The sequence below is a fragment of the Anastrepha ludens genome, chromosome 4, assembly GCF_028408465.1.
Source record: "Anastrepha ludens isolate Willacy chromosome 4, idAnaLude1.1, whole genome shotgun sequence".
In the NCBI taxonomy this organism is placed as follows: domain Eukaryota; kingdom Metazoa; phylum Arthropoda; class Insecta; order Diptera; family Tephritidae; genus Anastrepha; species Anastrepha ludens.
In genome coordinates, this window is record NC_071500.1 from 111,750,437 (window position 1) to 111,762,819 (window position 12,383).

General features: G+C 35.3%; 1 protein-coding gene across 4 annotated transcripts in view; it reads right to left on the reverse strand.

Moving 5' to 3' along the window:
• The window catches only part of LOC128860625 (tribbles), a 43,741-nt gene extending 32,172 nt beyond the window's left edge, over positions 1 to 11,569 (reverse strand). For all 4 annotated transcript variants that reach the window (XR_008454264.1, XM_054098262.1, XM_054098260.1 and 1 more), the window contains exon 1: positions 10,221 to 11,569. Coding sequence is in view for 3 of the 4 variants with exons in the window: in XM_054098262.1 (XP_053954237.1) it covers positions 10,221 to 11,077 (857 nt within the window). In the remaining variant the exon portion in view is untranslated. The remainder of the gene's footprint in view (positions 1 to 10,220) is intronic.
• Positions 11,570 to 12,383: the final 814 nt, after the last annotated feature.

Consider the following 12,383-nt stretch of genomic DNA (forward strand, 5'->3'; position numbering starts at 1 on the left):
AAAATCAATTATTCAATTCCATGTTAAGAGCGGGCCACCGCAAAGCTCCAATTCGAGTAGGCCTCTTTACTCGTTTTGTTTGTAGCAGATATGGAGCAACAGATCAGCGCTATTACGTTCACTGATCTTTCAACTGATCGCCAAAAGTCGAATACATGTGGAATTAAATAAAGCGAATGTGTGAAGGGTTTGGCTTTATTTGGTCATCGCACAACAGCGCGCGAACGGCGGAGGTGGTGGCGGTAAGGGCACATGTGGATGATGACGACAGCCACCGCAACCGCCATTGCCGATCAACCGCAGCAGCAACAGCAACAGCAATCACACATTGAATTGCCAATAAAATGTATGTATGTATATTTGTTCGAAACTGTGAAATAATTGCAGCAAACATGACGATTGATTGAGTCAAAAACGCCAAAGTAATGAGTGGTGAGCAATGAATATTGTGAAAATGCGACTGGAGCGACCGAAACTAATCCGCAGAGTATTACGTATACAGGCGCCTATATATGTGCATATGTACGCTACTAATGCCTAGGACTGCCATGGGCTGAATGTGCTATTGAAACAATTATTGAGCAAAAGCAAATCAATCTTGATTGAAATTAGCCAATCCACAGCGATGACGTTCATGGCTATGAAATATCAACGAAGTACATATGTATATGTGAAGGCAAGTGGCGATCAGCGAGTGTTGATGACGTAAACTACGGGCCGGTGACAAGTAGGCGTTCGCCAGAGTGACCAAGTGCTGCGCCTTGGATGGCTTTGTATGAGAGAGAATATCTGCAATGACACAATGACCTGAAAGAGAGGTGTGTGACAAGGAATAAGCGTATAAGACCACCATGACTGCTTATGTCAAGAATGATAGAAACAAGATTGCGCCCATCAGAGCGTACGTGACGTCACGTTTGCTGAGTTGGGCAGTATTGCCAACCATTTGCTCTTCGTTGCGCCCATCAGAGCGTACGTGACGTCACGTTTGCTGAGTTGGGCAGTATTGCCAACCATTTGCTCTTCGCAATAAATTTAGTGCTTTTTTATACCGAAAATGCGACAATTTTTAAGTTTGGTGTTTGTTTCTTTTTGTTTTTAATTTAAGGCTAGCGAAACTTTAGGTTAAAAAAAAACTGTATTATTATACAAAAGAAGTTTAAAAAAGGCCACTCTGAAAAGATTTTAGTGCTAATGAAAATTTTTTTACTCCTATAAAATTTGATAATTTGAAAGTGCAAATTTCATTTTTGGCTCCATTTAAGGCTATGCAAAAATATTAAATGCCCCGCTCTCAACTCTTCTTAAGATTGAAAACCTTTTTACACATTTTAAAAAGCCTTTGAATTTATTCAATGCGAATTAAAACCATAGAGGTGTAATCGTTTCTTCCGGTCATCAATCCTTAGTGAGACATAGAGCATCAAGAGGTGTATTCATAGTAAAAATAAGCAACAAAATACCAGAAAATACTAAAGAAACCATACTGACATTTTTACAAAAAGAGTACCTTATCTAGTTACATAACTTCAAATATAGCAAAAAAGTCGTTCCCTTAATAAAAGAGTCTCGCTTAACAAACAAAACTCATAAATTAAATTGTACATAAATAAGCATAACACATTTATTTAAAAAAAACGCATATTCTACAGACAATTTGTCACGCATACAAAGTTCTTTAAGTAACACAATAAAAATTTCGTGTTTTATTTTCTTTAAATGGGCATTTAGTGCGTTTTTATATCCAAAGCTAGGCAACTCTGCAGTAGCGAGAGAGAGATTTGACTGCCGAAAGCAGAAGAACACCAACAACACCGGCAATCGCGGGCAATGCCACCAGATGTTAAAAAAAAGTGAAGCTAAATAAAACTGAGTGAATTATTTAAATAATTATTAAAAAATTTATATTTTACAAAATTATAAACATTACTTTTAATTAGAATAGGCTAGAAAAATGTCATGTGGAATGAACTAAAACTCCGAGACAAAAAATAATAAAAATAACAAAAAAAAAATTCTAAATCAAGTTACGAAAATGGTAATCTGGCCATACTGGAGCTAAAATCACGTAACTAGTTGTCAAATTCGCTGAGCGCAAAGTAACGGGACCACGATGGGCGCCATCTCATTATTCTTTGCATCATGGCTTATGTAGTATGTAAAGGGTGTATTGTTAGAGGCGGAATAATACAACTAGATTTACTGAAGAGCGTGTTAAAATTGCGCGAAATCATATTCAAACATATTTCAAATCAAAATATCTGCCAAATATGTAGAACCAATTTCGTTAATATTTAACGAATTTTGCTCCGCTTTATTTTCGTTTAAACTTCCTTTCCTTTAAAAATAACGCCTCCTACATTTTATTTAATAATAATGTTCATAGTGAAACCGCAGTATTGGCAATCAAATGTTACTGAAAAAAAGAGTGTCATAAATGAGCAGGGTGAGCGAAATAGAAGAGCACCTCGCGTACAAGTGTACTCCTCACCAGCGCAATAATTGGTAATGTACGCGATATAGCAACAAAACCGTACTTTAGCAATACACTGAATGAGTTGGATTTCGTCGTCCATTATAAAAGCAAAAATAAATGTAAATGCAAACAAAAACAAAAATATATATACCCGCACACATGTGAAGCAAACACCGCAGTCAAACAACAACGAAAAACCTCGTGCTGACCCTGATACTACCACTATATACCAACAGTGATAGTCACAGCTACAAGCGGTTAATGCAATAAAATTACAACAACAGCACATACACATATACATATAACTACTAAAGGCACGAAAAGCTAACACAAGACGATATAAAAGCATACAATCTCACTAGAGAAACGGCGCAGCGAAGAGTGAAGCGATCTTCACCATCTGACCTCGCTATAATGCGTTGTGAAAAATAGCTAGAGAGCGCAAAGAAATATGGAAAAGTGAGAGCGGCTCTTTTCTTAAAACATTAGCAATGTAATACCAATTTTATTCAACTAAAATATGAATAACTTTGAGGAGGCACGGTGGCCACATGCTTCGAGCTCATAAGAATCGATGTTGTAACTTTTGGTGGCTCGCAGTTGGCAGCAGAGAGTGACTATGGTGCAAGAGACACGTGTCGAGAGCCAATGAGTGTATAATGTTTACATTATTTTACAATTCTGATTTTTTCAAAGCAAGCAGTTTAACATTAATGGCGTGCGGAAAATGGCAAGCAGTTTAACAGCCATGCAGCAAACCTGCATACATACATATGCGAGACAATAATTAATTTGAAGGACTTTTTGGTAATGTTTGTGCTTGCGCGGGCGCAGCAGAGACGCGATTGACTACATTTTCACACATTTAAATTTTGCGGCTAAAAGTCTCGATTTTTAATTTATTTAAATGAGTTAAAATAATGCGGCGAAAATAGAGATGGGAACAAATTGCAAGATGTAGATCAGAGTCAGGGACAGATATTGTTGTGGGTCTAAGGTTAAAAATGTAACAATAATAATTAAATAAAAAAATAAAAAAATTATTCAAAATCTAAGTTGAAAAAACAAATAGAAAAATGTGTTCAAAACTCAGACTTAAGCTAATTTAAAAGAACAAGGGCATTTTAGTAACAATAAAAACAATAACAAAGTAGCAAAAGTAAAACAAAACAAAAAACACCTAGCGAGCCAACAAATGGCAATGCAAATGTAAATGCATAAATTTCGAATGAACCTTGCATGAAAATCACCACAGACATGCAATTTTTAATGCGTACATGAGACAAAAATATTAAAAGCTTGCAACAAGACAATGCCGATGACGGTCGTGCTAATAAAAATGAACTTGAAATTAGAAACGTCGAAAGTTTGATGTAAACTTGAAATAATAATGATAGAAGCAACAGGTTGTGAAAATAAATAAAATAACTGTATTTAAGAGCCAAAGGGAGACTTTGAAAAAAATATAAAAAATTAAATTATAAAAAGCTTTTGCGGTACATATCAGGTGTATGCCCATTAAAACGGAAAACTTGATACAAGTTTAGGTCTTAAAAACAGTAAAAAATATTTTATTTAAAAATTAAAAAAAAAAAAAATAAGTTTAAAAAAAATTAAAAAAGTATATAAATAGAAATAAAAAATGTAAAAAAATAAATAGAAATAAAAAAATTTTAAAAAACTTAAAAAAAAATTAAATTAAAATCAAAAAATTAAAAACAAAAATGCATGTATTCGGCTTTCCCAAGTCAGCAAGATTAGTGCATGAAAGCTGAAGCGATCAATCCAACAGTTTATCAATAATTTGTGATTTATGCTGATTGATTAGCGTAATGAATGAACATTTACTCTTTTGTGGAAAATTTAAGGAAGGTGATACGATCAGGAGAACAAAATCTTCCGATCGCCTAGTGCGATCACCAAGATATCTAAGCACAAACATCTACTATGAAAGCCTTACCGCTCGCGAGGCCACCAAAAGTTCGATAAGGCAAACACGCAATAGCTGGTTTTAACGCTGAATAATAAAGTTGGACTATAGAAGAAATGTGGCGATTTAGAAATCCCATAATTTACATATCAAAGCCAGTGGAAAAAAATGAAAGTGGAAAATGAAAAGCTAGCAAGCAGTGCCAACACAAAAGAAAAGCAACACACAACAGCTGATAAAGGATCAAAAAAATCAAATACAAAAGAGAAAAACTAAGCTGCATACACAAGCGACATATAAAAGAAACATAAATTAAAAAAAAAAAAAATGAATTCAGAAATTGCGCAGATATGTAAATTCGGGAGTTTGACTAAGCGAACAAGGATAACAAGTTGGAAGCAAATTACATGCTTACACGAAGCAAGCAGGAAGAAATACGAAAGTAAGGAAAACAACCCTTCGAGACGGTGACTCCTTTTAGCCTCGCGTGACTTCTAATGTAACAGCTGAACAAAGAACAAGGACAAAAGGCAAAAATGCATGCTTGAGTGTTTTCACTTTCGTGTTTTTTTTGTATATATATTCCTTTGAGATTAAAGTAATCGAGTTGAGCGACACGTTACTCCTCACAAGCCGATTGGCAAAAGAACGCAACAATTGCAATGTGGCGGAGAGGCAACAAAGACAAAAGCGCGTTGCGGCACAAAATTTTCGCAAATTGTGAATTGCATGTGAAGCAACAATTGTCTGACAAGTGACAATGACAAAGTGTGATGGCGGTGTGCTGCAGGTAATGAGTATGTGCTGGTATGTGGTTACAGCAGCGCTGGATTAAGCAGCCAATGAAGCATGAAAACATAGTGCGGCGAAATGAATAATGAATAGTGAAAAGCGAGTTGAAAGCTGCAGTTAGTAGAACATTACAGCGGTGCATACATATTTATTAAAATTGACTGACTGCTGGGGAAGCCTCAACAACGGAAATTATGGTAATTAGTGCGAGGATTAATTCATATTTGGTTGCAACTCACAAAATGGTAACGTTTACCTTAATGCTAAATGAAGCGAACCCGCTTTCAATGTTTTCAGATATGCAAATATGGAGCGCACATTTTATTTTTACATATAGAAAAATTTAATATATTTAAATGATATCATTGATATTTTTAATTGATATGCACTTATAACGCATCAAGAAAGGGTGCTTGAGCCCCTCAAAGTATGCACTACATTTTTGATACCATTAAAATGAATTATTTTTTCCAAGTGTCAGCTTTTCAATGCAACTTCTAAAGTGATGAAGTAATGCTGCTGCCCTATTGTGGCCTTGTCAACAGTTGCAAAACTTAAATTGAAATTATTTTATCATGTCAGATATTGGGTTGTTAGAGAATGTAAATAGCGAATCGATTGCAAAACCAACAATTAACAATTAACAATTTATGTGACTTAATAAGTGCAAATGTTTATTTCATAAATAATTTTTAATTTTTTTTTTGTTTCATTCCAATTTTTTTCGTGTCGCAAACGCCGAGAATTTAATTGATTTCATTGCCTTAGTTCTTGCCAATCAGTAGAACAATCTTGTTGACGCTGCTGCTGTGACCTCAATAACGCCTACGTCACCGAAACAAAATACAAATAATAACAAAAACAAAAAATTTAAAAATAATAAATAAAAACAAAACAAAAAAATAAAAAGCAATAAATAAATGAAACAAAATCGCGATCGACAACCAACAGCGCAACCGTCAACAATTGTTGCGTTTGCGCCTATTGCCACATGCCAACAACAGCAATAACAAAAGCTCTAAATGCGCAATGGCAACAGTGATGGTCATCATTATTAGCTGGCAGCACTGACAGTGGCAACCACACAAAACGCCAACATCAACATCAACAACAACAAAAACAACTACAACATACACAACATTGTATGTAGCAACAGCGACCAAAAGAGCGGAAAGAGCCAGCAATTTACAAATTGCAATGGCAATGGCACCAAAAGTATAAAGCTCGTAAACGCAAAACCAAAACAGCAAACAATAAAAAAACGTAATTTACAAATATGAAAAAAAAAAATCAGCAAAAACAAACTGAATAACAATACAGTAAATACAAGCGCAAGGCGGAAAAAATGCTACAAAAAAAATTTAAATTGCTGGCAACAAGTCAAGCTGATTGCGTTATTGATGCTAGACAGCAACAACAACCAAGCGTTAATAACTAGAACATGAATTGCAGCATTCGCAATCGCAAAAATTCTTGCCGCAATAGCAGCTGCGGCAGTATGTTGCTTAAACACGGCATAGCAACAGCGATGGGATAGTGTGCCCACCAACAAGAATGCTGCTGTAATGTTAGCAACATTTTGCATTACAAATGTATTTATGTATGTTGTTTTTATTTTTTCTATTTCTGTTGAGTGTAGCGACAGATTGTGAGCGAGATGTGTGTGAAGAAATCATAAAAGAGAAAAAATGAGCGTTCATTGTTGCAAAAAAAAAAAAAAACAAAAAATACAAAGTGGCTTTATTATTGGAAAAGTCAAAATGTTAGTGGTTAGCATTATTTTGTATTAATCGTTTATAATATTTTTATTTAATATTAAAAACGCGCCAGCACAGCTCAATTCATTACAACATTAAGCAAACGTAAACAATTAGTTAAGAGCGCATAGTTTTTTGTTGTTACCTTTTGCTTAACCAATTCGTAAAATCACCAGAGAGCCAAGTGCCAACACAGAAAAATGCACAATATTACCACAGTACAACGATCATGTGAAGTTTGCTGACTCAACTCCGCTGGACGAGTGTTAAAATGTCCGACTTAAAATGAACGGCGAGCAGACTTTTGTTTGACCGGTTTTTTGGGTGCTTTTAGCCCACTTGTGTGTGTGTACGTGTACGAGAGTGTGTAAATGGGTGGGTGGTTGTATTGTATTAATTACCGGATAGGCAATGATAGTGTGGGTATTGTATTACAGTGTGCACACATCACATTGCACAAATCATTTGCTGGGAAATCACCAGAGCGATTGCGGCAATCCCGAAATGCTGTGTTGCCGATTTTTTATTTAAACAGTCATGAAGAGCTAGCTCTCAATGAAAAACGTTAATATGTGAAATACAATAAAATTGGTGTATAATTCCTTATAATCTGAAGGCAATTCATTTGTTTAGAATTATTTAGAGTGTACCAGCTGCAGTTGTTTTTATTTATATATTGTATTATGTATGGAGATATAACTGGACTACTGCAGGAGAAGCTTGATTGCCAGAACGCATAAATCGTTAAATTGCAATGAAATTCTTAAATATTATGCCTCGAAGTATTTCATTTTAATTCAAAAATTGTCTTAATTATTTGAAGTTCTTTACATATTTAAAATGCTTCAATGAGCTGACTAATATCTCAAAATAGTTTTAAAATGCTCTTCTCTTGCTCTGTAACGCTCTCCATAATCTCAAAAACTCATATCCTGAGGCTTGTTATTGAATGATTTCAATAACTACAAATATATGTACCTGCTATTTCTCATCATAATTGCGGCATAATTAAAGACCCAATAGAAATGCCACTGGCGTCTTAAAAAAAAATAGCAAAATGTATACACTCAATAAAGAAATTCAATGCACAACTAAAGTTGCCAGAACCCATAAACCAAAATTTTATAATTCAGAGACAAAGCACATAAAGAAATATTTAATACTTCTGTTTTCCAATAATATTATATTTCTGTTTGGTCAGTTTACATGCACATATTGCTAGTATAAATCATATCGTAATTTTAAAAATATTTTGTATTTTGCTGTTTTTGGCTATGAACAGCTGCCTAGAATTTACATAAAACATTTGAATGGCTTAGATAAATATGTACTTTTTATTAACATTTTGTACTTAAAAACTATTTTCATAACATTAGTATTTTGAGCAAATCTGTAGTTTATTTACACATAACATTCATAAGATGTGGTTCACAAACGAATTAATGCGACAGCAAGATGATTATGTATTAATAGAATAACACGCACAATTCTAAAACAGGTAATTTTTAATGTTTGAAATAAGTTAATACTTTCTATATTTTTATTTATTTTTAATCAAAAAGAGTAACCTGATAACAGTACGCATAATGTCGGCACTGAGTGTATGTCTACAATAAAAAAGTGGCGTAGCTTCGTGTTACTTATGAGATTTGCTTTCAGCACTGTTGAGGGCGCACCTCGTTTCTCTGACTGGACTGCACACATTTAACATATACATAAATGCTGCAATTACGAACAGACAGATGTGTTTGGAAATATTTTCGATTGTCGGTCATGTCTAGAGAATTGCTTTCAATGATAAATGAGGGCGTACATATGTACGTACATAATATCAGAAAAAAACATTTATTGAGCACGAATTTTGAGTTCTTGCACAATTTGGCGCTCTCAGTAAAAAACAATGGTATTTTTGTTGTTCTTGTTACAGCATGCGTATACGCACAATATGTACACGTGCGCGTCAGTCTGCCTCAATAAACCATCGGCACAATAAATCGCCAACATTGATTATCAGCTGCCGCTCGCTGCAGACAAGTTAATAAATGGCCTCCATACAAAACCAAGCATTGTAGTGCCTCAAGCTGTTGTTGCTGCAATAATGACAGCGCGTTGCACCATACAACTGCATTGAGTGTGTTCCGCTCGCTCCCCGTCCACTAAATGTTGGCTCACATGCGCTGCGCCCACCACCACAGCCATTACCTCTGCCGATGCTGCTGCCGCTGCTGCCTTGCCATTCAATGTTATTGCGAATGCGTGCCGAGTTTTTGGGAGTGTAATCGCAATAATGATTGGAGCAGTGAGCTAAGTTTCGGTAACTATCGAGTCAAGTTTGCTCCCGTTAATGGCAATACGAGTTTTAGCAGCTCTCATTTCACTACTCTGTGTGGTTTTTCGATTTTGCTAATACGTGCGCATGTATGTATGTATGTACATATGTGTGTTTTTAAGGCCGACAGTTTACGTGTATAGCTATTTGGCGAGAGCAAAGCCCCGCAAACTTCTCACCATAACTGTAAGCTATAGTGCATAGCTCAATTTCTGTAGCGATCATAACGAACAGACAATTTAATTGTGTATCATTGCTTGCTGTCCCTAATTGCAATCAAATATGAAATTTATTAAGAATACTTGAAAAATAAATCAAGTAATCAAAATATGCAAAAATACCCACGGAAGAGAAGAAGGTGGCGGGTGGAAAAGGGGTGATGAGAAGTACATAATCCTAAATTGAGATTTTGCAAGAATTTGACAACTACTTCTTTTGGACTTTGCTAAATACTGCGGTGTAAAATATATACTTTTTGCAATTTTTTGCCGCGTTTTTAATATGTAGCATATTGTTGATTTTTTTTGTGATACTGGTTTGTTAACACTTATGTTGACATTACAGTTTAAAGTGCGTTAGATAGGCAATATACTTACATATACTGCGACAATTTACCTACAGTCATATAGAAAATAATTTTGAGGGATCGTGATTTATATTAAAAATCGTTTTGTTAAAGAAATACAAATGTAGTAAGTAGGTACGTACTGCAAATATTAAAAACTCTAACCTGACTATAAAGTATTCGAATTTATGTAGAGCTTGATGTATGTATGTACATGACCTGTAAAACCAAGCAATATTTTATTTGCATATTCAATTTGATCTATTTTATTACGCAATTTTACTCAAATTAAGAAAAAACTTTAGAAGAAAACTAGTCTAAGTAACCTCTTATTATTATAAATTTTATTAGGGCGTATTTTTTAAACTTACCGTGCTTCATCTATGAAATAGAACCGTTTCAGCTTCAGGTCCCGCAAGATGACTCCTTTGCGATGGCACAGTTGCACAGTTTCGGCGATTTGATGGAACAGCATTCGCGCCTCCTCCTCGCACAGCCGCCGTTTATTCCTTATGTATGTATGCAAGTCCTCATACACGGCTTTTTTACCATCCTTTCCTTTTGGCATTGGAATTAACAAATATGAATGCTGCTTATCTATTGGCACGACATCGTGTACATCCCGTATCAGTTTATGTCCAAAAATTGAGCATCTCGCTATATCGCCAGCTACCTTTATTTCATAGTAGGCACGCTGCACTTTATCACAAGGTTGGTTAATAACCTTACAAATTAAATCTTCGTCCGTTACGACATCGGTGCATGTAAGGCTAGGCACAGCGAAATTGACGAGGTGACGATAGGAGGCGGGCGTATTGGCAGCTATTATTGGTGGTATTTGGCACACCTGTGCGGTTATCAGGAAACGATTTTTAATTATTTTGCAAGTCTCTTGCTCTCCACCTTGTTCCCAGCGCAGTGCATGCATCTCACAAGCCCCTCTCGGAGTGCTTCGCTTTCTGCGTATGCGCTCCAGCACTCCAGAATCAGCCAGCGATTTCTTTGGCGTACAAAAGTTATAATCGCTGTCATTCTGGTTAAGCAGACCTGTTGTAGATGGTGATGTAGGAGAGCAAGGACCAGATGCCGTTATGACAACATCCATCGATTCAGAGCTAAGAGAACAGGCGGGCGATGGTGGTGAATAACTTATCCTCGTGTGCCTTTCTCTGCTGGGTGATGAAGACATGGATAGGCGTTGTTTTTTAGCATTACTGGTGGTATCCATTTTATATTTTATATTGGTTTTAATTTGTATATTTGTTTTAGTTTTTAAATGTTCTTAACACAGCCCCTGGCATATATTTACTTTTGTATATATGTATGTATATAAATTTGCGTTTTATCGCTTTTTGTATTTTTGATTTACTACTTTTTTTTTCTTTTACGCTTCACCTTACACTCTTCGTCAACTTTTTAAATAAACACCATTTTTGCTGTCTGTTTCACTATTTACTGTTAGGTATAAGTTACCAGCTTACAAAAAAAAACTACTTTTTAACAAATTCAATTTATTTAGCAAACGTATTTCATTAATTATTTGAGCAGCCAGAGATAATTCATTTTACAACTCTCAAATTTATTTTCGACTTCCACGTAAAGAATAATACACTTCGTTTGAAAACAAAATTATGCTGCCGTCACTCATTTGCCAGCCCTGGCTTTAGAACGAAATAACTAACACGTTTCTTTGCTGGAAATCGACTGAAACATTTAGCTATCAGCAGCGCATATTTGAAAACATTTTTTCGGCAACAACGACGACCACCGACGACATGTTTGTTTCAATTTAATGCTTCTTTTCTACATCTCTTTCTCTGCAGCTTTATTGTTTTGCCTTCTCATTCGTGCGCTCTCAACGAGCTCTTTTCATATTGCGTTCAGCGTGCATTCGTGGCAGAGAGCTTGTGTGTATATGTGTGTGTAGGCACTTCTCTCGACCAGTGTGCTATTCTCGCAACACTCCATCAATGTTGCCAGACAAATTTTGTCGAAAATCTCTCAAGTGAAGTTGAAATTAAAAAAAAAAAAGAGTTTAAGCAATGCCGTTGCTATAGAATCCTACAAATGATTGATATTTGTAACTTTTGGTAGATGGACTATGTATTTTGCTTTAGTCGATTTGCAAAATACGAAAATCATTCAAAGAAAATTCGTCAATGAAAGTATGTTGCTAGAAGCCTACAAAATACAGCAACAAGTACTATAAAACTTGTTTCTATAAAAGTTTGTGAGTAATTATAAAAATACAAAAACAAAAGTTGCTTGCCTATTTAGCCTAACGCTTTTGTCAGAATTTCAAAACTAAATGCAAATACTACAAAAAGCTGCTACAACAACTACAATACTCTCTACCTCGAGTGCATTCCTGCGAAAAGTTATGAAATTATCACAAAACAGATACTGATAAAAGATAAGCGCAAATGCAAACGGCATTCATACAAGGTGATAGCAGTAGAGCAGCTGATTTGTTTTTTCTTGAGATATGGTGGTTTAAATGTTAAAGTGATATGTTTCTTTGTGGATGTTTCGCT